This window comes from Trichinella spiralis (assembly GCF_000181795.1).
Source record: "Trichinella spiralis strain ISS 195 chromosome Unknown Scfld4, whole genome shotgun sequence".
Taxonomy (NCBI): domain Eukaryota; kingdom Metazoa; phylum Nematoda; class Enoplea; order Trichinellida; family Trichinellidae; genus Trichinella; species Trichinella spiralis.
The window spans coordinates 6,121,691-6,147,421 of record NW_003526943.1 but is presented as its reverse complement, the minus strand read 5'-3'; the positions used below and the strand labels follow the sequence as shown (position 1 = coordinate 6,147,421).

The 25,731-nt window shown below is 30.8% G+C and overlaps 8 protein-coding genes across 8 annotated transcripts; 5 read left to right on the top strand and 3 right to left on the bottom strand.

Annotated features, from left to right (window-relative positions):
* The first annotated feature begins 295 nt into the window (after nucleotides 1-295).
* Nucleotides 296-2,623, top strand: Tsp_01518 (eukaryotic porin family protein). The gene is made up of 9 exons (XM_003377276.1): nucleotides 296-390; nucleotides 533-653; nucleotides 792-915; nucleotides 1,170-1,327; nucleotides 1,390-1,491; nucleotides 1,582-1,819; nucleotides 2,043-2,222; nucleotides 2,283-2,417; nucleotides 2,610-2,623. The coding sequence occupies exons 1-9, from the start codon at nucleotides 296-298 to the stop codon at nucleotides 2,621-2,623; spliced, it is 1,167 nt and encodes a 388-aa protein (XP_003377324.1).
* Nucleotides 2,624-3,279: 656 nt separating this feature from the next.
* Nucleotides 3,280-3,804, top strand: Tsp_01519 (hypothetical protein). The gene is made up of 2 exons (XM_003377275.1): nucleotides 3,280-3,319; nucleotides 3,686-3,804. The coding sequence occupies exons 1-2, from the start codon at nucleotides 3,280-3,282 to the stop codon at nucleotides 3,802-3,804; spliced, it is 159 nt and encodes a 52-aa protein (XP_003377323.1).
* Nucleotides 3,805-8,545: 4,741 nt separating this feature from the next.
* Tsp_01520 (conserved hypothetical protein) lies at nucleotides 8,546-8,937 on the bottom strand (the record flags this gene model as incomplete). Its single annotated transcript, XM_003377274.1, has 2 exons — nucleotides 8,890-8,937; nucleotides 8,546-8,708 (listed from the first exon to the last, which is right to left on the bottom strand). Coding segments are annotated over exons 1-2 (211 nt in total), but the record flags the coding sequence as incomplete, so codon positions are not given.
* A 1,830-nt stretch (nucleotides 8,938-10,767) lies between these two features.
* Nucleotides 10,768-12,962, top strand: Tsp_01521 (hypothetical protein). The gene is made up of 2 exons (XM_003377273.1): nucleotides 10,768-10,948; nucleotides 12,163-12,962. Exons 1-2 carry the CDS (start codon nucleotides 10,768-10,770, stop codon nucleotides 12,960-12,962), a joined length of 981 nt encoding a protein of 326 aa, XP_003377321.1.
* Nucleotides 12,963-15,590: 2,628 nt separating this feature from the next.
* On the top strand, nucleotides 15,591-16,258 carry Tsp_01522 (conserved hypothetical protein). The gene is made up of 3 exons (XM_003377272.1): nucleotides 15,591-15,636; nucleotides 15,766-15,833; nucleotides 15,896-16,258. The coding sequence occupies exons 1-3, from the start codon at nucleotides 15,591-15,593 to the stop codon at nucleotides 16,256-16,258; spliced, it is 477 nt and encodes a 158-aa protein (XP_003377320.1).
* Nucleotides 16,259-16,585: 327 nt separating this feature from the next.
* Tsp_01523 (hypothetical protein) lies at nucleotides 16,586-17,390 on the bottom strand. Its single transcript, XM_003377271.1, has 4 exons — nucleotides 17,297-17,390; nucleotides 17,142-17,224; nucleotides 16,717-16,838; nucleotides 16,586-16,661 (listed from the first exon to the last, which is right to left on the bottom strand). Exons 1-4 carry the CDS (start codon nucleotides 17,388-17,390, stop codon nucleotides 16,586-16,588), a joined length of 375 nt encoding a protein of 124 aa, XP_003377319.1.
* A 60-nt stretch (nucleotides 17,391-17,450) lies between these two features.
* On the bottom strand, nucleotides 17,451-21,356 carry Tsp_01524 (putative leucine Rich repeat-containing domain protein). Its single transcript, XM_003377270.1, has 12 exons — nucleotides 21,334-21,356; nucleotides 20,999-21,029; nucleotides 20,620-20,662; nucleotides 20,164-20,280; nucleotides 19,984-20,108; nucleotides 19,308-19,355; nucleotides 18,906-19,085; nucleotides 18,550-18,684; nucleotides 18,320-18,478; nucleotides 18,165-18,249; nucleotides 17,650-17,897; nucleotides 17,451-17,567 (listed from the first exon to the last, which is right to left on the bottom strand). Exons 1-12 carry the CDS (start codon nucleotides 21,354-21,356, stop codon nucleotides 17,451-17,453), a joined length of 1,311 nt encoding a protein of 436 aa, XP_003377318.1.
* An 86-nt stretch (nucleotides 21,357-21,442) lies between these two features.
* Tsp_01525 (conserved hypothetical protein) lies at nucleotides 21,443-23,971 on the top strand. The gene is made up of 8 exons (XM_003377269.1): nucleotides 21,443-21,566; nucleotides 21,924-22,009; nucleotides 22,508-22,590; nucleotides 22,658-22,733; nucleotides 22,968-23,052; nucleotides 23,497-23,570; nucleotides 23,598-23,744; nucleotides 23,804-23,971. Exons 1-8 carry the CDS (start codon nucleotides 21,443-21,445, stop codon nucleotides 23,969-23,971), a joined length of 843 nt encoding a protein of 280 aa, XP_003377317.1.
* The last annotated feature ends 1,760 nt before the right edge of the window (nucleotides 23,972-25,731 follow it).

Below are 25,731 nucleotides of genomic sequence, written 5' to 3'. Positions count from 1 at the left end.
AATTTTTATTGAAATTTCAATTTTTTGCGAAATCAACAATCCACATTTTACTTGATTTTTATTACTTTAATAAATTTTTAATATTAAAAATTTAATCATTTTAAATACCATTAACTTTTATTTTACTGATATTTTTAAAAATAAAATTTTAAACAAATTTTATGAATATTGTACATTTGTATAATTAATATTACGGGATATTCTACTAAGTAATGCAATCGTAGTCGGTGTTTAAAAAATTGACAAATTTTTGTTATGAAAGCTTAAAAAGTAACAATAAATTTTCCATTAATAAATGTGCTTTATTTTACTTCGTGTAGAGCGCAGTCAAAATATTTCATTTAACAATGATGACCGTAATTTTATAGTAAATCTTGATTTCCGTGTTTTGTAAATTGTTGCCTTAGTTTCTTGAAAATTTTTTAATTTGGTTGATTTTAACATGTAATTTTTAAAATTAAATTGTAATATTTGATTTATTTTATTATATATAAGAAAGAATCGCTTTTTGTTAAATTTTAAATTTTTGAAGTTTTCACTGCGAATCAGAACGGACTGTCTGTCATCAAGTTTCTAACATTGTGAAGTTTAGAATAAAAGTGCAACGCTACGTGATGATAAGTGCTTGTTTGATGATAATTTTTTATCCAATAGTTTATGAATTAAATATTGTTTTTCGTGACTTGTTAATTTTAAAAATAGTGACAGCCGTTAGTGTTTTCATTAAATTTACTTTCCGCATTGATTATTGGTAAATATTAGTGAAAAAGTTGAAATTTTCATTTTTTCAGGTCGAAATAATGGCGAGTGAAAGTAAAGAATCAAAAAGCGCAGCTTTTAACCCAGAAGATAAAGCTTCGTATTTATTCGCAAACAATCCCGGGCCAATTGAAGAAGTACACAAAAAGTGTAAAGGTGATGAAACTTTCAATGAGATAAATTTATTTTCTGATTATTTTAATTTTTCTGACAAAAGTGCTTTATACGGTTAAATCTGAATGACTTGTGTACTTAAAAAAAGTAGTTGCGTAAATTTTTTTTCGATTCTTCTTTTGTTCTTCGATTTTGGAAACTTTTAGTTTTGTTCATTTTAACATTATATATATACATTTCAGTTTTCAGTTGTCTTTTTTATTATTTTACAAAATTATTATTTTATTTCATTGTAGATATCTTTCCGGTAATATTTGACGGTGCAAAATTGCATCTTCAAAAATCGTTGAGTAATCATTTTTCTGTCGGCCACTCGTGGAACATGTCACCAGTCAACAACGGCTATCACTTCTGTGCCACCTACGTTGGAAAGAAGCAGATGGGTCCTCAAGAGGTTTATTTTTGTGGACAATTGAAAGTTTCCTTAATAATAAGCTTTTTCGTGATTAATTTCAGGCTTATCCAGTTTTGTTAGGTGATACCGATGCGTCGGGAAATGTGACTGCTCGGCTCATGCATCATCTAACTGATAGATTGCGATTAACGCTCGCTAGTCAGGTAACTGATGTGATCTCATTGATCATGATAAATTTAATTATTAATTAAAAAAATTTTTTTTATTTACTCAATCAGTTTGTTGTTGTTTAGTTGATGAACGGAAGATTGTTGTTTGGTCAATGCACTGCTGAATGGCGTGGGAAAGTCTCTACTTCTGCGTTCACTCTGGCAAACACCGATCTCGTCAACGATTCTGGCGTGATGGCTGCCTCTTATTTTCGTCGAGTGCATCCCCGTGTGGATGTAGGCGTCGAATTGCTATATCAGTATGGAAAAAATATTCCTGGTGGTCAAAATACTTTGCTAAATTACGCTGCCAGATATTCAGGTAAGCAGTATATTTTTGCATTCAATGATAATTGAAATTATTTTTTAAATTGCCTTGATTAATTGAAAATTTATTTTCCATATAATGCATGTTTTTTCTGCATGAACCGAGTCAGTCGAGAAAACAATATTAATAGTGTTTTTCTTTAAAAAGAAACAATCGAAAAAAAATTGTTCATGTAAATGAAGATAACTGTGATAATTTTTTGTTTTTTTTTATTTAGGAAATCAATTTACACTGGGCAGCACATTTGGCAGCAACGCATTTCATTTGTCTTGTCACGTTAAAAAGCGAGAAAATCTGCAATTCGGCGTTGAATGGGAAACCAACTTTCGTACTAGAGAAAGTACCGCATCGTTAGGTTATCAGATAGATTTGCCCAAAGCGAATGTTGTATTTCGAGGTATAAATTATATATTTATTTATTTTCATTTTTTATGGGCTATTCGTGGTAAAATTTCAGGTATAGTGGATTCCAATTTCAATGTTGGCGCGATTCTTGAAAAGAAGCTGACTCCACTACCTTTTACTTTCGCATTGAGTGGCTTCACGAATTTTGCCAAAGATGTGTCGCGATTTGGAATCGGGCTGATTATAGGTTGATTCGCTTTGTTGAGAAAGAATAAATGGATAGCTTTGTTTAAACAGTGTTTGTCACAAGTTATCTGTAATAATTATAATACGAATAATAATATGCCAGATAATTGGATAACATATGAATAAATAAATAAATCTATATATATGTACACGTAAATTTTAACATAATATTATTTTAATTAGAAAATTTCAGTTACACTTTGTTGAAGTAATATTAATTTTCTTGGCATATTTTCAATGTTAAACTACGATTATTTCTTTAATGAGTTGAATTAAAAATTCTCAAGTGATTTTGAATTAAGTTAAGTCAGTTTTGATGAAACAATAATAATAAAAACAAAAAAACTCAATCTTCAAATTTTATGCACATTTATTCTTTATATTACTGCATCTAAAGAAAAAAAATTCATTTCATTTCAATATCAAATGTGGCTGTGTCGAATAAAATGCTCGGCTAAAGCAATACATGCATGCCGGCATTGTTGAATAGCAGTTTCAGAAATGTCTCAATGTCAAACTGACATTTTGTGTAATTCAAAATTGGGCAAATTGTCTGAAACAAATTCTCTTTTCTATCTGCTTGTAGCATAACAATTGCCAGTTGAATGACTTAACTAATCGACATTTTTATTCATGATAAAATCCCATAACACAGAAATTTTTTTCTCCTGATATTTTATTTAAACAAACAATATTCACATCTGTTTCATTTAAACAATAATTTATTGTGTTTGGGAAGTGATTATTCTGTACAAAACACATTCGAGTTATAGTTATCAATCAGATAAAGAAAAAAATATGGCGAACACACTGAAGAATTAATAGTACATGAGCATCAAATAATCTCTTTTGTAGAGCAATAAATGAGGTGTATTGCGGTTGGCAGTTGGTGGCGTGGAGCGAGTGAGTGATGACAGAGGTGCAGTGTGTTCGTTTGCCGGTGCATCTGGTGACTATTTATGTTAGCTGATAGAATTAAAGCTTAAGTTTGCTGTGAATCATTGCGGTGACCGACTTGCCTCAGAAGCCTTGTCAGCAGGGTGCCATATCTTAGCTGATACTGTTGCCCAGAAGAATTCAATCTTGGAGACGACCTGAAATGTTGATTCTAGAAGATGAAGGATTCAGAGTGTAGTTTCAGTTTTCTCTGCAGAGCAGCATCCGTCAACTGACTAGGTCGGCGCGACGCAGTATTTGCTTAGTAAAAAAATTTATCAACTTCTGTATGGGCAAGTTGATTTCCAAACAGAAATGTTCAAAAAATTACAGGAAATTTCGCTCAAAATCTATGGAGAGCGAAAGTCGATAATTGTTTGGGTGATTTTGCGTCCAGCTTGAATGACCTCAGGTCTGCTTCTGCGGTAGATGAAGAAATTTTTTTGCAATAATTGCTGGAAGGCGTCAACAAGCCGCTTCGTACACTAACTCTCTCTGAGAAGAAGGAGCTGTCGTCAGCTTGGCTGAACTGTTTGAGCGCAGGCTGTCAAAAGATCAGGAACAAGTGTACTGGTTGTTACTTTACTGGGTATTAGCTGCGGTGGGAAAAGTGACTATGCCTTCCTTCAGGGGTACTATTTGTCAATAGATCTGATGAAATCAGAAATAGATGCACACAGGCGGCTCTGTCCAACAGAGACCTATTGCAAAGCAATAAAACCCTGCCAATGACAATGAATCAGGGGGTCAGCATCATTTTGCATCGTTAACATTATAAGAGGAATTCTCAGATGTAATATGACCACTTCCGAAGAAAACTTAGAAAACTTTAAATCTTAAAACATGTTTTCATTTACAATAAAAAGCTATTTTAGAATAATTTTGTTTAGAAATTGTAAAAAATTTGAAAGCTCGCTCTAATATTGGTCTCCTGAACTATTTGCATTTTACACAACAGTGATCGCCTTTCACATTAAGAGAACGTATTATGCCGAATATATTTTGAAGTGATTGAAGCAGAATAAAAAAGAGAAATATGCATTTTCACGTTTTTTTTGGCAAAATGATTGTACAGTGAATTTTCAATTCAAACTTGAAGATCATCTTTTGTGTGTTACCGTGGATGTTGATATTCGAAAAATAGTGATGTTGTTTTGATGCTTTAATTCTCAAACTATGCGATTAAAAGTTAATTTCAGATTTGAGTCCGTTTTCGAAATCAAGTGTCAATCATGTGAAACCGAGCGCACTTGGACTGTAGGAAACTCAGGATATGGACACCGAACCAATAGCTGAAACCAGATACTGCACGAAAATATGCCTACGTTAGCGTTTGGCAACCAAATTGTTTTTTTGTACATTTCTTCGATTCAGTTGGTTAGTTTAGCTACCCAAAACGAGGTCAAAAGTTTATTATTTGCAAGATTGAACAGCAAGCATACCAAACGATAGAATTACCATTATGTGAACGGTTACTTTCACTACCCATTTGATATTGGCGTGATGCCAAGATTTTTCTTATATATGTAAACTTGAGGAAAACACCAGCATTCTTATTATGTTTATTGTTTGTGACGATTACAATGACAGCTGAGCTCCTATCGTTGTTCAGCGTTTAGTTGCACTCAAGGTGTGTGTGTCTATTTGCTCATCGTTTTACTTGATAGCCATAATTATTTGGAGGTTTGGTACTACTCGGTCCCGCTTTTCTCTCATTGGTCATTACCCACGCTATTTTATTGGACCGTCAAATCTTAATCACAACTGAAGAGTTTGAATCAATGAGCAATTAGACAAAAAAAACCAATACAACAAAGATTTCACTGAGCAATTAGACAAAAAAAACCAATACGACAAAGACTTCACGGCCAAATAAAATGAAAACCAATACAACAAAGATTTGACGGTCTAATAAAACAGCGTGGGCAAAGACCAATGAGAGAAAAGCGGGACCGAGTAAAACCACCCCTTATTTGGATAAGGCTAATACCGACTTTGATCTGTCTACAATAGAAATCGATTGATCAATGATACGGGCAATTTTACCGAATGTTGAATTGGTGTGAGGACTAAGTCAAAATCTACGGACCTGATTGTCTGTAATTGCAAGTGCAGAATAACTTTACTACAATTACTTCAATATACGTGATCTTGGTACCATGCAGCGCTCTATTTGTAAAACTGCAAATACGGTATTTGTTTCTGGCAACTGTCCAATTATACTGCTGGTACATCCTGATGATTGTAGAAAATAATCAAAATGCACTTTAAAAAATCACAAATTAATTATTTAAATTTAAAAATTAGTGCTGTTTGATGCGGGTACTTCATAATCACAAATTTCTATCTGAAATGTTTGTTTGGGTATTTAATATTAGTATGTATGCAATTAACTATGAGTCGAATCAATAAGAAAATTCCACCCCACACGCTACGAGTTTATATATCAAATGAAATTCAATTATTCTTACTGCAACATAAACATAAATACAATGCAGAAATTGATAAAATGATATACAGCAAATGTAAAAATGTAATGAGATGTGACAAATTATGCACCAGAATTTAGGTAATATTTAACAAAGTTATCAGCGATAAGGATTGTTTAAATAAAATGTACTTTTCAGAAGAAAAATCTATAATAATTAAAGTGTTACTGAATTCTGAATACTAAAGTGTTCTGTTAGAAATAAAAATATTATAAAGTAAATTCATCATTACTATACCCCAGAGTGATGTGCTTGAAGAAATGAACAATATATATTCCTTGCTGAATCGAAGCGCAGCTTAATATTGTCAACAGTTGCTACTGCCCATCGGTGATGACTTTATTGATAAGTGAGAAATACATATATATTAGCTAAATGCTTCATAAACGTATTGAAACTGTGAGCAGAATATTGTTAATCACGTCAAACAAGTATTGCAATTAAATGAAACGCATAATATTTTTTACCACAAAATAATGAAATTCATTTAGATTAAAAACGGTGAGTAAATGCAAAATAACATTCAACATGGAAAACTTTATTAGTGCATCTAAGAAATTCATTTATATGAGTAAATGTCGTTCAGTAAGAAAACTGAAAAAGTAAGTAGTTCTAAATGTTAGTTCTAAGTAAGTTCTCAGTATACAATACTTTTATTTTAATCAGTAAAAAGAATCAGGATATAGAAACAACTAATAGAGAATTTCAAAATTAAGGCAAGTGGAATTTTAAAATTATGAAATAATTGTTAATTTAATTAATTTAATATTGAATATTATTAATACATTTATTAATATATAAATTAAAAAACAAAATATTATTCATTAAATTATTTAAATTAATTTTGATTTTAAAAGAAATGCTTCTTAAATGATGATTAGTTATTCAAAAAGTAGAGTAAAGCTTCTGACCACGCAAGCAAGTAGCCATCTTTTATATTTGTGCACAGAAGTGCAAGTTGTGATAGGGAAAATAATATTCTGTAATTAAATTAAATTAAATTAAATTAAATTAAATTAAATAGATTCAATATTACATGTGTGTATGAAATTATTATCCACTAGAATGATTAACAATGACTTCATTTTGAAATGATTGTTATGAACTTTCTCACCAATATTAGCTGCAGTTTGACTATGCATTAGCAGTGTTATTCTTATTTCAAGTGTGCAATGTCATATAGCTGTTACAAGTTCTGATTATAAAATAAGAGATGGTTTATGAGTGTATAGGCAATGGATCGAAGACAAAAAGGGCGGAAATCATATGGCACACCAAATGTGTTGAATCAATGCATCAAAATTACAAACAGAAAGTACAAAAAGAAGCAAAACAAGCAGCGGGAGATGCAGATGAAATGTAAAATAGAAGTAACGGCAGAGTGAAGGCCAATACTACCGTTCACTTAGAACTATGAAGGAGGAGGTAAAGTTTGCATTGCATAATAAAGCTTAACAAAATTCTTATTATTACCATGGCTAGGAAGCACTTGTCACAGCCAGCGTGGGCAGTCAGACACGAAAAGCATGCAGAGGACTAAGTTAAAAGAAATAACCACGCCTAGGACATTACACAATTTATACTTTTAATAAGTTCATACCTCAAAAAAGTTAAAAAGTTACTTCTGCATGCTATAATTTCATTCCATTTAATAATCCGTTTAAGCAAAGAAGTAAGGCTTATTTTCATTGTTTATTGCTATTTTCTAAATAATGACGTTGATGATGATGAAGCTCTAATTGACAATGAAATAAATTATCGCATCTAATTTGTAACAAAATACACGAAACGTTACCTTTTAAATCAATTTTTAAATTTATTAAACGTTGAATGTAACTTACCGATTGTTTTTGATGAAGCAAAATTAGAATGCAACTGATAGTTATAAACAGTTGCCAAACATATATAAATTGCTTCTCTCAGATCAATAAAATATTAAATAAAATAAAAAGTAAAATGCTTTTAAAGTTTAATATATATGCACAAATATACACATATACATATTAATTGTTAAATGCCGCATTAAACAGGAAAATCTATTAAATATTAATAAATTCACTTGTTGCATTTAAATCTGATATATTTTTTACTTTATTATAACAGCTTGATTTAGCAATAGTGTAAAAATAAATAATCTACTTCAACATTAATGATATTAAAATTATAGATAGAAATATAACATTTTGAAATTTCTAACTGTTTTACTTTTAGTTATTTATGACAATTGTTTCTGCGCAATACATTCTCTGCCCATTCTCAAGTGCTGTTATCCTAATAAATGGAACAAATGTTATATATGTCTTTATTCTTATAAAGAACAATAATAATTGAAATTGCAAGTGTGCAATTTTAATTACTTTATATTATTATTACAGTAAGCCTCTGATGGATTGTTGGCGCTATGTACGTTTTTGGATTTTTCAGGTGGAATTCACCCTACATCAGAAAAAAAGTGCAAAACATGTGACTGCTTATAAAAGTTGATTCAGTAGATAGTACTAAGTCTGTTTATATATTTTAATCAAAAAATGATTAATTTTAATAATTTTTAAGCCTTTCCACGGCTAAAAATGCAACAAAATTAAGGTTGAAAAATTATTTTTGATTTTTTTCACCTGTCAGACTAATTTTTGTAATATTTCCCAAACAAATGATAGTTTTCACTGCATGACGCTAAATTTCAATTCCTTACTTGCCGAAAAATTCAACAAAATTGACGTTGTAAATCTGCCGATCCAGGTTTGTTTGGACATGCCAGGCTGATCAAAGCAATTTTCACAAAAGAGGTAAAAGTGATCATTGCAACTTGGGGTTCTACATTTGCTGCACCAGATGCCGACTCTTTGATCTTTATACTGTCGCAAAAGCTGCACCTTTTTGGGATGGCTTTTTGATCGTTCATTGCAGCTGGCCGCTTTGCTGTCATCGCTGCTCCCACAGATTCAGTGGCTTTTCTTACTGTGTAAGGAAGCGCATGTAACGGGCTGGCAGTACGTCCACAAATGTCCACAAAAGATTTGCCACATTCGATCAGGAGAAGCTTTTAACGGTGCGACTTTCCGGATAGAGGTCCAGATAAGAGATGCAGTTCAACATATTGAACCAAAACAAATTTTAATGATTCATACTGAACTTCGGGTACGATGACCAAAAAAAGCAATGTGAAGTATAGCTTTCTTCTTCAACATCAGTTCATATGTGTATGTAAAAACCCATAGAAGTCTCACTAAAAGGTGCTCGTCTGAAGCCAAAAAATAGCTAAAAACCCCATTTTTGTTTTAAGAAATGTATAATAGCGTACTAAACTGCAAGCAATCATTTGTTTGGAAAATATTATAAAAATTAGTCTGGAAAATAAAAAAATCAAAAATTAACGATTTTCAACGCGAATTTCATTGCAATTTTGAACACGGAAAAGCTTAAAAATTATTGAAATTATTTTTTGATTCAAACGCATAATATTGACACAGTAGTAGTATCTATTGAAACAAATTTCATACAGATTCAACATTGTTGAGGGTTTTCACACGTGTTCTTCCGGTGTGGTGTGGATTTCATCCGAAGAATCCAAAAACGTACATTTGAACTTTACGATGTTCTACAGACTTAACAAAAGTCCTGAAACACCAAAGGGATTTTTTCAAAACATGATATAATGTGTCAAAAGAGGTATCACAAAGCTTCAAATCATAAAAATGAAAAATGACGGAATGCTGCACATACAAAGCATCCTGAAGTAGATTCTACCCCAAGAATCTATCAGAGGCAATAGCGTTGATAAAGGGAGGGCGCGACTTGGGCGGCCGCCTCCTTCCCCCTCCCCCGCATTGGGAAAAATTTTACGCAACTCTCACTATGTCTATCCCCTGGATCCCAAATAAATCTTCTGGATGCTACATCCGCCCCCCCGTATAAATTGGAAAATCAATGCCCCTGATCAAAGAGTTAATAATTAAAAAGTAAATTACATTAAAATTTCCTAATAAATAAAATTTCTTCTTTTACTGCTTATGAATTTTACTGCACCAAATTAGGACCAAAAAACTTAAATAAAGCAGTAATTATTTAATATTACATTCATATAAAATAAAGCTTTTAAAATAAATATATAAACCGAAGAATAGATGCAATCATACATAAACAGATCACGATCTCTGCTACTCTTCTGAATTGCTGTCACTTTAAATTATAATATGGTGTAATGTTTTAAATTTTTTGGAAGTTTCTAAAAGTATGAAACAAAAATTATTGAAGTGAATGATAATGATTAAGAAAATAATTGAGCGTATTTTATTTACCAGATATATTATGGAGACATTGGAATATCATGAAATAAATTTATTAATTGTAATTTTTATACAAATAAATAAGTATGAGAAAATTTGCATAATTTGTAATAAGTGCTTTTAAACGATAAAAGTGAAATTTTGAAAAACTGCCACGCAGTTGTGAAATTCAAAATTATTAATTAAAAAAAATAATTGTTGTAAGTCTTTGCTTTGAATAAGATATAGAAGGAAATAAATTGTTCACTTAGTAAATTTATTGATTCTGAAATTACTTATTGCAGGAGAAGTAAACAGTAAATCTGCAAACTTATTCTTTTTTATTTGTCCTGTTCGTTACGCAAGTGCTTTCAGATCACAAAGCTTTGATCAAGTATTCATGAAACTGCTGTCAGCGCTGGTCATTAACGCTTGCCCGTTGTTCAATTAATTAATTACTGGTTGAATAAATTTTCAAAACAAAGAAATTCTTCTAGCGGTGAAAATGTACAATTAACTTTTCTTGACTGTTTCAAATTTAAATTATCATATTTATTGATGCACTTTATTTTTTCAGACCAAACATATTTGCCTCATTGCTCTCCGCATCTCTGCTGCGTAAAAGTGTTGAATAGAAATTTATTTTCTTTTGCCAGCTCTGATGCTTAACACTACGGCAAATAAATCAGAACTTTCGTCATCTTCAGGAAATTCCACAAGCGTTTCACCGTTCATCATTATATTAGCATGCTTTTCATTCATTGCCACTGTTTCCAATTTAACGTTGATGTATCTCATATTGAAGAGAAAAAGACCAAATAAGTTGGAAAAAATTTCTTTTGGTAAGACTTTGAACAAAATTAATGTTTCGGTTAATTTTAACAACTGTCATTGTCAATCTATCCAAAAGTTAAACTACTAGTAAGGGGCAAGTAAAAAATTCGTTGAAGTATTACAACAAATTTTACCGTTTTTCAAGTAAATTCTATTATTTAAGTAAAATATGCTTAAGATTCGATATTGCAAAACGCCAATTAAAATGTTGATAAAAGGCGCTGTTCTTCTACATACAGTTTGAAGTTGAAGCAATATTTAAAATTTTCCCTGTGTGTAACGTCTGAATAGTCATACTGTATTTCATATGATTTAAAATTATGATATGATAAGTTAATTGATACTGCATTTCTTGATATTTTTGATAAAAACTCACTCATCCGTTTGAGACACACATTTGATAAACATTTACATATCTGTTTGAATAATATATTAAACGGTTCTGTTCAATTGTTGTGTAATATATTTAACTTGTAACTGGAAGCATAAAATTTATGAATATATCGATTAAGTTAATTTTATTGGCGCATGAAATTTTTCAAATGGAATATAATTTTCTTTTTGTACACAGTTAATTGTACTTTGTAATTTTACGCAATTTGGATTCGGTTAATAATCGAACCATTTGAATGGAAAATGAATTGACTTTAACATTTACTATTTAGAGCAATTATTCGATATCCTCTGTACACTTTGTATTCACTTGACTTTAAACGGTGAACATCAGTTTTAATTTGTGCGATCAATTAAATTAATGCTTAACTTCAATCAGTTAAATAAAGCAGAGCTTGCATAAATGAAAGCCTGCGAATTTATCCATTTTAAATTCCTGTTTCAAATTGTCGAATTTTTTCAAATGACTGTCATTATTCGAATTGCTTTTAATTATACTGCTATATTTAAATTGTAATTTTCCATTATCTTAAGCATTGTGTGGGAAATTTATTCGTAAAAAATAATTGTTTTCCTAATTGCAACAGTTGCAAGAACGTAATTAGCTTTCGTATTCTTTTTTTTTATAAATTATTGCATTATTAAATTTTTTTTGTTTTGTATTTCCTTTATTAATATAAATAGTTGATGATAGTTTGCAATGCAAAATTTCTACTGCATTATTTAGAAATCGATAGATAAAATTTTAAATTCTTTTCAGATTGTAAGTTCAATTTAATTACTGTTCTTTGTTTTAAAAAATTAAAAATAAATATCTATAATATTTCAGCTTATGCTTCAGCCGTTGTTTTGCTATCGCTTGCTTACATTGCGACATTTGGAAGAAGGTTAATAGTGAACTGTACGTTGATGAATTTCACCTCACCTCCGCAATGTCTGCTCCTTCAACCGCAGTTGATCATTTATCCACTGGCTGATCAACTGATATCATGTATAGCTGCCCTTTCCAGTGTGGACTGCTTTATGACAGTGTGTTGCAAATTTTCACATTTCAAAATTCACAACAAAAATGTGAATCGTTTCATAATAATAGTTTATGCCATTGGAATTGCTCAAATGGTTCTATTTATGGGAATTATTTTCAGCAGGGCAGACAATGTCATCTCGGCTTGCTGTTTTGTCAGTGATGTAATGGGACCGAAATATTTCATTTCTTATTACATTTATTCTTTCATTATAAGCTGTTTCAACGTTTCTTTGTTGATCATTACTGTGGCCGATTTGGGACGCAATAGGAAAATTTTAAGCGAACAAGTCAAAATGGTACAGGCACGTCGAAGGGCGACGGTGCTGAAGCACACCAGCATTTTGGTCACTTTGACATTCTTCTCTTTGACCATTCCACAAATTGCCAGCTTCCTTATTTATTTCAAACCACTCCTAGGCGGTGCACTCAGTTATGCGTGGCTTCCGGCAATACTCAGCAATGCACTGTATCCCACGCTTCGAATATACAAAAGCAAAGAATTGAAAGCCACTGCCAAAGAAACGTTCTGTTGTAAGACAGAAAATCTTCAGACAGCACAATCCGCTTCGGTCTTTAACAAATTCACCGACACTACAATGTAAATGATGATATTTTGCTTCTTTTCGATTTGGAAACATTCAAATAACCTTGCTTGAAAAAATTAATTTATTCCAACCATGCATAATAGAACACTGAGAACATGAATCATAAGAAATCGTTTCATCAAGGGTAGAACTGCTTCCCCAACAAACTCCGCCTCCCTTTTTGCAACTCAATTTCGTTGGTTGTCGCTTTTATACATTCTATTTGTCAAATATTGGTTTCTTATCAATGATAAGTTTTCTGAATAAATTTAAAGCTTTCTAATAGATGCATTTTTTTAAAATTATATAGTTTTTAATTGTACTTATTTATTGAAATTTCATCACAATTCAATAAAATATTGCATTTATATATGAATAGGAAAAATATCCATACATGTGTATATATTTAGTTTTAAGGAATGAAAGTAGAGTTACTATAACTTTAAGTAACAGCACGATTTGAGTAAAGTGACTTTTTCTGTTGAAATGAAAAATCCACACTGGGGAACAAAAATAGCTGTTCATCTGGCTTTGTATGGAAGTGCAATGTTGTTTTGCTACTTTATGTTTGTCGGTAAAATTGATGTCTCAGTTGACAAACTTACCCTATATTAAATTATAATTTCCATGCAATGAAAACTTAATACACATTGTGAGTCATGGTAATAGGTTACAGAAATATGAACAAATTCAAGCACAAAAAATAAAAAGGGGTTATTATTAGTTGTTCTTTTTAAGATTCTTGAGTAAAGCGGTTCATTTAAAAACAGTTATAAAATTAAAAAGAAATAGCTTGCTTGCTTTTGTTGAATTCCAGTGAAATTGTTTCCTGATAGTTTACAGCTACAAAATTACAAGTGCGCTTATTCACAGGTTTTCCATAACACACAAACAAAAATCACAATAACAGAAATGCAAATAAACGTCTAGTCTATTTAATTTTTCATTGAGGATGCATTTTGAATCCTATATTAAAAAACTGAATAATAATTCCTAATAATCATACATTTTATACAATAATTTGTTCCTTGAAGAAATTAATGTTTACTTTCATAGTTGCAGTTATTAACTTAATAAGCATTTACTTGTTTACTGTATTATAATTTTCGTTGGTATCTTAATGTTGAATGCAAATTCTTGTCGATAGTCATGAACATGAAACAGTGACATGAAGTGAAGTCAAGCTATTGTTGAGATACGAGACAATATTTTATTTACTTTTCGTTAAACAATGTATTGCATATCATCTTCCAGTTTCACTTTCAGTTAATAGCTGTACTAAAAGTTGCAAGCCACTGTTCATTCAATTTTAATTCATGACTGTTTCATTGTCTCAAAGTAAAAGCTAGCTTGTATTTTGCAATTATAAGCTTAAAAACAAAGTTTTCTTCCCTTTACAATGCTGCGTATATTTCATCATTTGGCTACATTCTATTGGTCAAGCATAATAAACTTGTTTTGCCTTAAACTTTGCTTTGCTCTGTTTCAGGAAAGTAAAACTGAAAAATTATATGCAATAAATTTTCTAATCAAAAGTAACATATTGTCCAGTATTATAACAACTGCTTTGTTTATTCGCTTTTCTATCCATTTTGAAAATGAACGTGAATGTGGATCCCATTAATCACAATTGAATTTAGCATTGATCAACTAATAAATTTTTCAAACTTTTGAGAAACATAAAATAAGAAAACACTAAAATATTCTTAAAAAATGTTGAAATTCATATAATTTTACTATTCTTCAAAATAAAAAAACATTTCTTGAAATGCCTGACTTATAAGAAGTCATTATAAGCAAGAAGTTTAAACAAACATTTATTTATTTTTTCATAAATTTATGAACATCATATCATAAATTTTATAATTTTATCACAAATTAAACAAACATTTGAAATTTGCTGTCCAACTTTTGATGAAATGAAAACAGCATAAGTAAAAAAAGATTTGTTCGAGAAATAAATGTAGCATAAAAAAATATATATATTTAATTACTTGGAGAGTACAACTGCTAGTTGGGTAGGTTTAGCAAGCATACTAAAATTTCGTAGGAAAATTAAGTCGTGGTGCTTAGAAAAGTTTTTATTGAAACAGCAGACAAAATGCGTTTGCAAAAATAAAACATACAAGTTGCGGAATTTTTTCCAAAACTGCCGAAAAATTGCTTTAAAAACATGTTAATTTGTTGTTGACATATCTAATATTTGAAAAACACCTGCATATATAATGATATGAATGCACAAAATAAAATTAGAAATATCGAGTGACAGAATTAAAATATCTAATATGCATTCGATGCAAATTATTTTATCTTTTTCAAGTGTGAAATCAGATCGACTGGCGAACCATGCTTTGGACAGCCCTGATTTAAGATAATAAGAAGAATAGAAATTAAAATTTAGAAAAAATTCTTCAAATGCTGAATAGTGCATATAGTAAGGTCGGTTAAAAAGATTAAAGATAGCTTGACGCAAAGGAAATTATTCAGGCTTGACTAGCAACTGCAATAATAGTGTAAATTATACGCAAAATTGCAACATGAAGAAAATTCTGCTATTATGCTTTGAATTGCAAAATGCCAGTTGCTTTCACTTAGCGATTTGTTGACTGAAACGGTCATCTGGAAACAGTCATCAATCAAAAGTGAATGGACAGTTGGCTCCCAACTGTCAGTTCAAAGCTGATTCTCGAAAGTGAGAAAGATTTTCATTTTATCACTTTTCTGTTTACTTGATTGCTTCATTTTGTTCTGATCCTTCTTCGCTGTTTCATGGCTGACGGTTTGCAGTTGGTTTTAAATGAACGAGGTAATTATAATTTAGTACATCAAGGCAGAGTATACCAACTGAAACACAAAAACGTTGAGGATAAGCAATGGGTTTGTCGACGGGTAAATAAGCCATTTCATGAATATGCTATTTTTATGAATCAGCATTCTCTGTTTTCATCTAGGTAAAGAAAGGATGCAAGGGTTCAATACACACCAACTTGGATGCAAACGCTGTGTTGGCATCTGCTCCTCATGCGGAGGATTGTACCCCAGACAATTCCATCTTATACAAAATGGAAAAGAATAATAATCTGAAACGTCGCGCAGCGGAAGAAATGAAGCCCATTCCGCAGATATACGACGAGGAAGCCAGCCGTGCATCTGCCGATCAGAAAATGGCTGGCCTGTTTCCATCATACAAAAAAGTAAAGACCATAATGTACAGAAGCCGTCGGGCTAAAAGATTTCCTCAACCACAAGCAACACGTCAGCAGCTAAAACAAATGCATTTCAACGACAAAAAACATCACGGCATTAAAAACTGATCATTCGATGAAAGAATATGCAAATTCAATGCACGCATTTTTTTCATTTTAACTAAAAGTAAAAATTGCTATGTTATGTTATGTTATGTTTATATTACAAACAAAATTACTAAATTGAATTTCAATTCCAAGCAAAATATAGCACTTTATTTTCCCACCTAATACATTTCAATCCATAAAGTAGAAGACGACGCCCACAACCAACACAGTGATACATTGATTTACAAAATATTTGATCAGCAGTTGGTTATTCATGAATAAAATGTTCATATGATAGCAATAAATAAATAAATAAATAGATTAATATTTCAATTATTTCAAGTAAAGTCAAGTTCTGCTGCTCAGAGATTCAACAACGTCGAGCAATTTTTTCGAATCTATATCCTCTACTCTTGGACATTTCCTTAAAAAAATACAGTTTTTTTTCAAAAATAGATTCAAAAGAAAAAATTTCATACCGTTTGATAAAAAATTTAAGCACATCGTAAAATATGGGTGAAAAAAGCTTTTCTTTCGCCACGTAAAACAGCATATCATAAATACCATAAAGTTGAAATTTACTTTCCATTCCAGGCAGTGCCTGAACATCCAAATGTTAATTTCAACATTTTCACTTAACAAGCAATGATTTATCTACTTCTTAAAAACATTTTACAACATAATTTAAGAAATAAAACAATACACATAAACTTTTATGAGATTACAAATACAATAACTAATGATAAGTGAAACAACAAAAAATATTTTCATCGTAAAACGTAAAACGGATGAATACAATACTGTGTTGTAATAAATTCTTTAAATCTATATATAATACATAGATTAAAATGCTGTTACAAATAGATTCAAAATTCAAAAAGAAAAAGAAAAATAAACATCATACTCGTATTAAATGGATGTGCAGAACCAATGAGTTGACGAACAATTCTACTTCTTCCTGATCAATTAAAGTGTCGCTAATCCATTCTAAAAATATACATTATCAAATAAATAAATAAATAAATAAATAAGTAAACAAATAAAAATGAAAATTATTACGCCAAATGCTCAAACACAGATTTTTATCTTCTTCTGAACAATCTGGAGTCAAAACAGAGCTCAAGCCGATAATTGTTTTCGCGCAAAAATCCATATTATCTTTCTTCAACTAGATCAGCAAAAATGATTAGCACAAAAAGTAATAATTAATATACTAATAAAAGTGGAATACTGTCAAAATTTTCAAAAATTCTTCTTTCGTATGTTCGTCTTGCAGTGCAAGAAGATGTTCCAATTTCGGTTCGGTTTGCAGCATTTCAATCAATTCAGCCTGGCAAAATAATACAATTTGAATACAACAAAAATCAAATCCAGTGATTATTGAAGAATTGACAAAATATATATATTATTACTGGAGAATAAATGTTCAAAGAGTTGGATTCAACGACGACAAATTCCTCTTCCGACATCTCTTCCTCGTCCTCCTCGTCGTCGTCGTCGTCGTCGTCGTCGTCCTCCTCCTCCTCCTCCTCCTCCTCTTCTCCACTGCCGCTTTGATAGCTACCGTCGTCTTCGCTGAGCGAACCCAAAAAATCCGCCAAACCCAAATCGCTCGCGATATTTTTAATAACTTTGACGCCTTTTTCACCAAATTGATTGTCTGATAATTTTTACAAATTATAAATAATTATTATTCATCTGAACAAAGAAAAAAAACCACTCACAGTTCAGGTTGATTTTGCTGAGTGATGTTTTGCTTTTCAAGCTTAACAATATTTGACTTCCTGCACTGGTGTCAAATTCACATCCATTTAAATGTATTTCCTGTGTGAATTGTTGGAAAACAAACAAACAACATAAAAATTACAACAAGCAGACATTATTTTGAAACAACATACTGACAAATTTGGGCTTGCCAATGCTAAACCTTGGGCTAGATGTTCAGCACAATGATTACGAAGCAGACAATCGTCAAAGTTGACAAATTCCAACTGTTTCAATTGTTTCAGCATCTGTAAAATTAATTAATTAATTAATAAGTAAATATTCAACTAAACGATGCAATCAAATCAAATCAAATACGTCTTTCAAAGAAAATGCAGCGTCTTTGGAAAATGTATTGTCACTTAAATCGATCTTCTTCAAAGATGGATTTTTTGAGAATGCTTTCAATAATTCAGTAATGCCCGGACCTGTGATGCCATTTTGCGGCATTACTATTTCTTCCAGTGTTCCAATGGTCTGTTGTTGGCGTGGGAAAAAACATTTCATTTACATATCGAAACGTTGTGAATCTTGTTTGTCAAAAATACCTGAAAAGCATCCGCCAAAGCCATTGCGCCTGCATTTTCAAGACGATTTCGACCGATGACAACAGTTTTCAAGTTGAATTTCACATTTGCCATCTTACTGTTGTAATGTGCAGTTTTCAGAGCATTAGCAATAACCTGTATTTGCAAAAAAATAATAACCAAAATTACAAACATATACATATGTATATATATATATATATATATATATATATATATATGTATATATGTAAATCTCACACTCTATACATCGACGATATCAAGATAGAATCAAGATAGAAATTGAAATAAAGAAATTCTCGAAAAGTGAACAGAACATCTTATTCCAAAAATAGCATATATAAAGTTCAAAATCTTACTTGTCCTCCGCCAATGCCGAGTCCGTTGTTGTGCAATAACAAAGTGTGCAACGACCAAGCTGAAGGACTGCTGAAAAACCTCACCAATTCATCAGCGCCAATTTTTCCGAACGCGCTATCCGATAAATCTAACATTTCAATTTTAGCTCCGGATTCGACAATCGCATCAAATATATGCTTCTAAAGAAAAAGAAAAATAATTTAAAAAAACGTACAACCATCTCAACTTTAGGATATATTTCACCAAGCAGTTAGGAATTTCATCCAAAGTTCTTCTTGTGAACAAATCGCTCAAGTGAAGTTCCTTAAAAATTCGTCTACCAATTAAATGCAATTTATCAAATATAAATATTCTTCTTCAAAATTCTATTTGCAATTGCAAAAAAAAATCAACAGACACACTTGACATCCGAACACTGCACAAAATGTATAATTGAAATTCTGCTTCGACTTTACAATTTATTAAAATAAAATCATTTGAAATTAATATATACATACGTTTCATTGATTTTAAAAACAATATAAACAAACTACGTTTCCTTCCTTACATACAATTTTATCAATAATGATTCAAACTGCACAAAATTTTATCACCCAACTGTTCTCAATGAAGGTTAACTTTACTCAATACAACAAAATGTTCGCTAGGATCTTAAAAATTTAACCATACCACACAGAAATTCAAAGAATCTCGATGAACAACGATTAAAAAATTATTCACCATATTATTCATTTAATTCCACATATATAACAGCTAGATATACAATGAAAAACATCTTTAACATTTTTGCATCTAAAACTGAGGGAAAAATAATTTTAATATTACAATCAATACAAGTATTTATCTAATGTTAATCAAAAAAATTTAATCACATAATATATATATATGATAAGTCAACAGAGTAAACTTCATATTTGAAATAACAATACCTTAAATACACCTTAAGTACTGATAACTGAAAACAATTGCTCTGTTAACAATGCTCCCAATTTTAACTTTCCAAAAAATTCTTCCATTATAAGCAACAAAATCAAAAAAATACTATCGAATAAAAAATTGCATGAAACAATAAATTACTTTTATCGAACTGTTCAATTTCAAAACATCACCAATTGCAGCCGCAGCTTTGATTCCAATAGAATTTCCAGATAAATTCAATTTTTCAAAAGATGCATCTTTCAAAGATTTTACTAAGTTATCAACTAAAAAATGAAAATAAATAAGCAAATTCGTAAAACACTGTGAAGCAGCTTTTACTCTTATCGTCGTCATCATAAAACAAGCCTTTGCCAGCAATTGAAAAAGTACCACCATCGACTACATCTAACTTCTTGATCTGTTCATTTATTTTATCTATGTCCGATTCAGCCATTACTAGAAAACAAATCGAACCTTTTTAATCAATTTTGTACCAAATTTCGAACTGAAAACTTCATTTTAAAAAATTACTTTAAACAAATAAAAAGCATCTTAAGAACAACATAAAAAGTTACAACTAAAAAAAATACTTTAAGATTAACAGTTTTAAACAGCAGCTTTCACTTCACAGTGAAAAATGCACTAAAATTGTAATAGGCCTATTGTTACACTGTATTTATTAATGTTCACGTACAAATATTCAGCTTATTATTTTAAATCATTTATAACTTAATTTTCAATTTGTTGGTATAATTTTCACTCGCATGTTATTTTTCTAATTTATTTAAAGTTAACTTTGAGTTTTGTCAAAAAATGAACTCACCATTGCTTGTACAATCTACAGTAATATGAAATGATTAAAAAATTTCCTAATTTTAACTGTGATGCTTACATTAACTACAAATATTAATGTTTCGATAATTAATCAATTACTGACAATAAGTGCTTCAGGTAGCATCAACTTACATCTTCCTCAATGTTTAACATTAAACAGTTCAATACTTAGAATCATGGCTAATGTGATATTTTTCAGAAAAATATAGGCATTAACTTGAACTTGCAAATTAAATCTGAACAAATTGGAAGGTGAACGATTTCAGTTCAAGCATTAAAAATCCGGTTTATAGTAAATAAAAAACTGAGTTTACGATACTTCAATTTCAAATAATTTTACAACAGTAGCCAGTTGACGCAATTCCGGTGTACTGCAATAATAAATTTAAATTTAAAAACAATTAATATAATTAAAAAAGTTTTCAATGTTCTTATTTAATTGTATTAATGGTTATTCAATCATTGACAAATCATAATATATAACTGACATCAACTCAAAAAATTAAGCGTTAATACTGTTAAAAGTAATCAGATGCGTCAGGACTGCACCCATCATCATACGAATGCAAGAAAACAATACAAATAAATTTTAATTAATCATCACACCTTGAAATAAAATTTATTTTACAATATAATTAAGATAAATTCAAACAGTTAAAAACACATCAAACAAACATTAATGTATAAATACATTTCATATATACATATTAGAATACATTAAAAACCGTACTGAAATTCAACAAAATATATAATGTATGAATTATAATTTCCATCTTTCTGATCAATGAAAATATCTAATGATTATTATTGCTGGTCTTTCTCATCTGAAACTTCATCCGTATTTGCTTCAATACCAGCTGCTTCTTCAGGTGTTTTCGGTTCTGTTTCAATGAAATCTTCATTTTCAGGTTTTTCTGTTTCTAATACTTCTTCAGTTTTAGCAATTTCACAAGGGATTGATTGCACTATTTCAGATGTAGTTTCTTCTGCATTTTCCACGCTCGTGTTATTTTCACTTAAATTCACAGCTCTACTAGCCCCATCATTATCATAACCAACATCTTCATCCTCATCATCATTGTCATGTTTAACTTCTTCTTTTAAATCGACATCTTTCTCAGCTGTTATTTCGCTTGTCTCAATTGTTGGTTCTGTCTGATCTGAATCTCCAGTAATTTCTACTTTTACTTCACTTGGGACTTGATCATCATCATCATCATCATGATGGAATTCTTCCTTTACTGTCGTTTGGTCTTCATTTCTAGATTCTTCAGGTGAAATTTTACCACTGTCTTCCTTAGTAATTTCACATGTTTCTTCCGCCATATCATCACACTGCTCTGAACTGCAAGTATTGCCACCATCATTGTCGTTATTCGATTTCTGATTTTCAAACTGCTCTAAATTGGACTCTTTCTGTTCATTATCAGCCGAACTGCTTTCTTTATCCAACGTCACCTCTTCTTTACCATTTGCATCCAAGCTTTCCTCATCTGATAAAAGAAAAAGAAATTCTTTTTTAAATAAAAAACTTAAAACTTGGAATTTAAAATGTTTTTTGCCTTTTATTCGTACTGAAGTTCCATTCCATTCCTTGGTGCATTCGCTTTTGTAACGCTCATATGATGTCATTAAATATTCTTTTTGATTTTTCACCAATTCTGCATATTTTTCTTCACTAAACCCTGGACGCTGTTCATCTAACTAAACTTGAACGTGAAGAAAACCTGGACAACAAGCAAATACTTAATAAATAACAACTAACCAACTTCAACTTTTTGGAAAATAATTCACTGCCGGATTCCCAGTTTTCCTTCTTCCTTTTGTGATTTTCTTGGAGCAATTTCAGCTCTTGACGCAACGATTCCTTGAAACCAAAAGTCAACATGCCAATTACAACTGCACTACAATTCAATCCTTACAAGGTGATGTGTAAGTGATGAAACTTGAGAGCGGAGAGTATGAAGGCGTTCACTAGTTACAATAGAATTTGCACTAGGCACGGCCACTGCGCTGAAGATTTCACCAAGAAGCCGTTGATTTCGCGCATAACGTTCTGCCGAAAAATACCGAGGGTAATTGCTGTCAATTTCTAAATATTTGTCAAAATATTATTCTTTTTTTTCCTCATTTATTCATTTCTGATCAGATACGCACCGTCACTTTCTTCATCAATAGGTTGAACATATACACTCGATTCTACCTGCGTTGAACGCCATGCTTCGTTTCTTTCTATAATTTGTTCAATTATCGAAACAATTAAATCACTCTCACTTACAAATAAAAAAAATTACCTTTATTTTTTTGAGTTAAATAATTCTGAAAAGCAGCAGAATTGTGGTACGCTTTCATCTGCTTTTCATATTCTTGCTTCTCAAGCTCGTATTCATCAAAGTAAATTTGCTTTTCTCCATCCGGAAGTTCACGCCATTTTCTACCAATTATTTTACCAATGTCCCAAAATTTGTAATCTGGATTTGTAGCTCGTACTTTATCCCACATCTGAAAAAGTGAATAAATAACGAAAATATTATATATTTTCTACTGACATAAATTCAAACATCACAAACGTCATATCATGAAATGAAACATACAAGTAAAAATTCAATATACCCTTTTTTATAAAGATTTAAACTTGAAAAATAACATTTTAAATATATCGATAATTAAAATATCAAGATGCAACAAAACTGTCATCAATTCAAAATTATTAATTCACAAAAAATATGTGGGATTTTAAAAAATGCTGAAAGCAAAGTGTGTAATTATTCTTCGCAGTGCTGTTTTATGAGACACAAATATAGGATTAATGTATAAAATACAAAAAATATCATACAGTGGAACTCCGATTATCCGAACACTCGAGTTTTGGGGGCCCTTCGGATAATCAGACGTTTTCAATTTTTCATAATGTATGTACATAATTGAAGCGTTTATAGCTGTTATTCTCAATCAGACGCGGAAAAGTAGACATTCTGCTTATTATGCGACGTTATTTGCCCTGTGAATTTTGCGGCACTATCACTGTCAGCAGACAACTTTTCACCGTGAATTTTAAACTCGCGTATGCCATGCCGACTTTTAAGGTTTCTTAGCCATCCTGAATTGGCTACAAAATTATCAATATCTAGCTTAGTACTGAAAGCAAGAGCTTTCTCTTGTAAAATGGGACCACTTATTGGTTGATCAAGTGCACGTTTCTGTAGGAACCACATGTATACTGCTGAATCAAGCGCGCTATTTGACGCTTTTTTCATCGATTTTCGTGAAGAACAGCTACTCGAAGTATCCATGTGCAACACAAATCAGTTAGCTGACGTCCACTGCAATAAATGTCTGAAACTGTGTACAGACCCACACCAAAAGTCTAAGCAATTTTCCTGAACGATCACCCCTCTCCACTGGTCTACACACTTCTAGCTTTTGCTCTAAAGTCAAAACCTTTCTCTTTCTAGTAGTAGGCATACTGGACATAAACATTAGCCAACAACAGAATGTTAAATGCAGGTTGTTCGACGAAAAAAGTGTTCGGATAATCGAGTAACGGGTAATCGAAGTTTCACTGTAATTGTTCAAGAATAGAGAAGTTATTTCATCAAAAACGGTAATAAATACTTTAAAATGCTAAAAAAACAAATTCATATATGACAAATAATTTACTTAATTACATAACTTAATGCAGATTAAAAATAATGAACAACAAAATACAAGACTTTTTTAATTGAAAACATTGCAAAACAATGATTACGCAAAGTAAAATTATATTACCCTTCTACTGTAACGCATGTACGGCATTATCGGCTTTTCCGGAGGTTTCGGACCTTTCCCAGATGCACCTTCATTTAATGACTGTCAAACAATTATTTCAAAAATTTATCAAAAGGAAAATATCTGTACGCTTAAGACTTACTGAAAAGGTACCAATACGTGTTGGTCGGAAGTTAGGATGAGAATTTACACTCGGTTGAGCAAAAAAATTGGCAGCATTGTTAGCTTGATTGCGCTGCCAGTTTCCACCACGACTGCCGGAACCTTGTGTCCACGACATTGAAGCTTATTTAAAAATTGCTGAATTAAAAATAACATCATAAGAATGAATAAAAGAAAAGCAAATAAGCGAAATGTCTTTTGCACAAAATGAATAAAGAAACAATTAATTGCAAAAACTGTTGAAAATTAAAAAATCATTACTCTTTCAAAATAAAACCGTCAGCATGGAATACATGCAAAAATCTACTCCATCTTTCTATACTTTTAAAAAGATAATTAAAAGAAGATGCAACATATTACAATTTAAAATGCAAAAACCGCCAAACATAAATTTTAAAAAGAAAAAAATTACAAAATAAAACATAAAAAACAACGTTAAAATCACACTTCATGCAGACTGTGTTTTATAACCGAAAAATAAATATTCGAATAATAAGGTAAAGGCAAAAAGCATACTGTAGTACTGATTTCTAATTTACAGTATTTAAAATGCAAGTAAAGCAACTAATCATTGTTTTGATATCATAATTCATTTCTTATTTTTCTAAGTTTATTAACATTATAAAGAAATTTAACTAATATTTTAATTATTTTTACATAAATTAGTGGCTAATTTAAAGATTGCTGGTATAACTGTAATACAAACAATTGAAGATTAGGCTATTTTTTTAAATTAAAAATTCTGATGTTTGTTCACATAATCTGTGATATGAAACTAGTAATGATATTTAATTTACAACTAAAGCTTTGCACAATATTTCATAGTTTTAAAATTTTATTGTTTCCTTTTATTCATTTTCACGCTACATATTTTTACCTTTTAGTCGAATAACAACGAGTAACTGAGACATTAATTGTCGTTGACCGCGCTATTTTATTGGGCCGTCAAGTCGTTGTTTTATTGGTGTTCCTTGTCTAATTGCTCATTGATTCAAATCTTTCCCTTGTGATTAGCTGTAATATTTTTTCATTTCATTGGTTCAAATATTCCATTTAGGATGACGTACCTCCAATACTAATGACGTACCATTAATAATGGAAAATATTTATTATTCCAAAATTTTATTTGTTTGAACTTTTGTC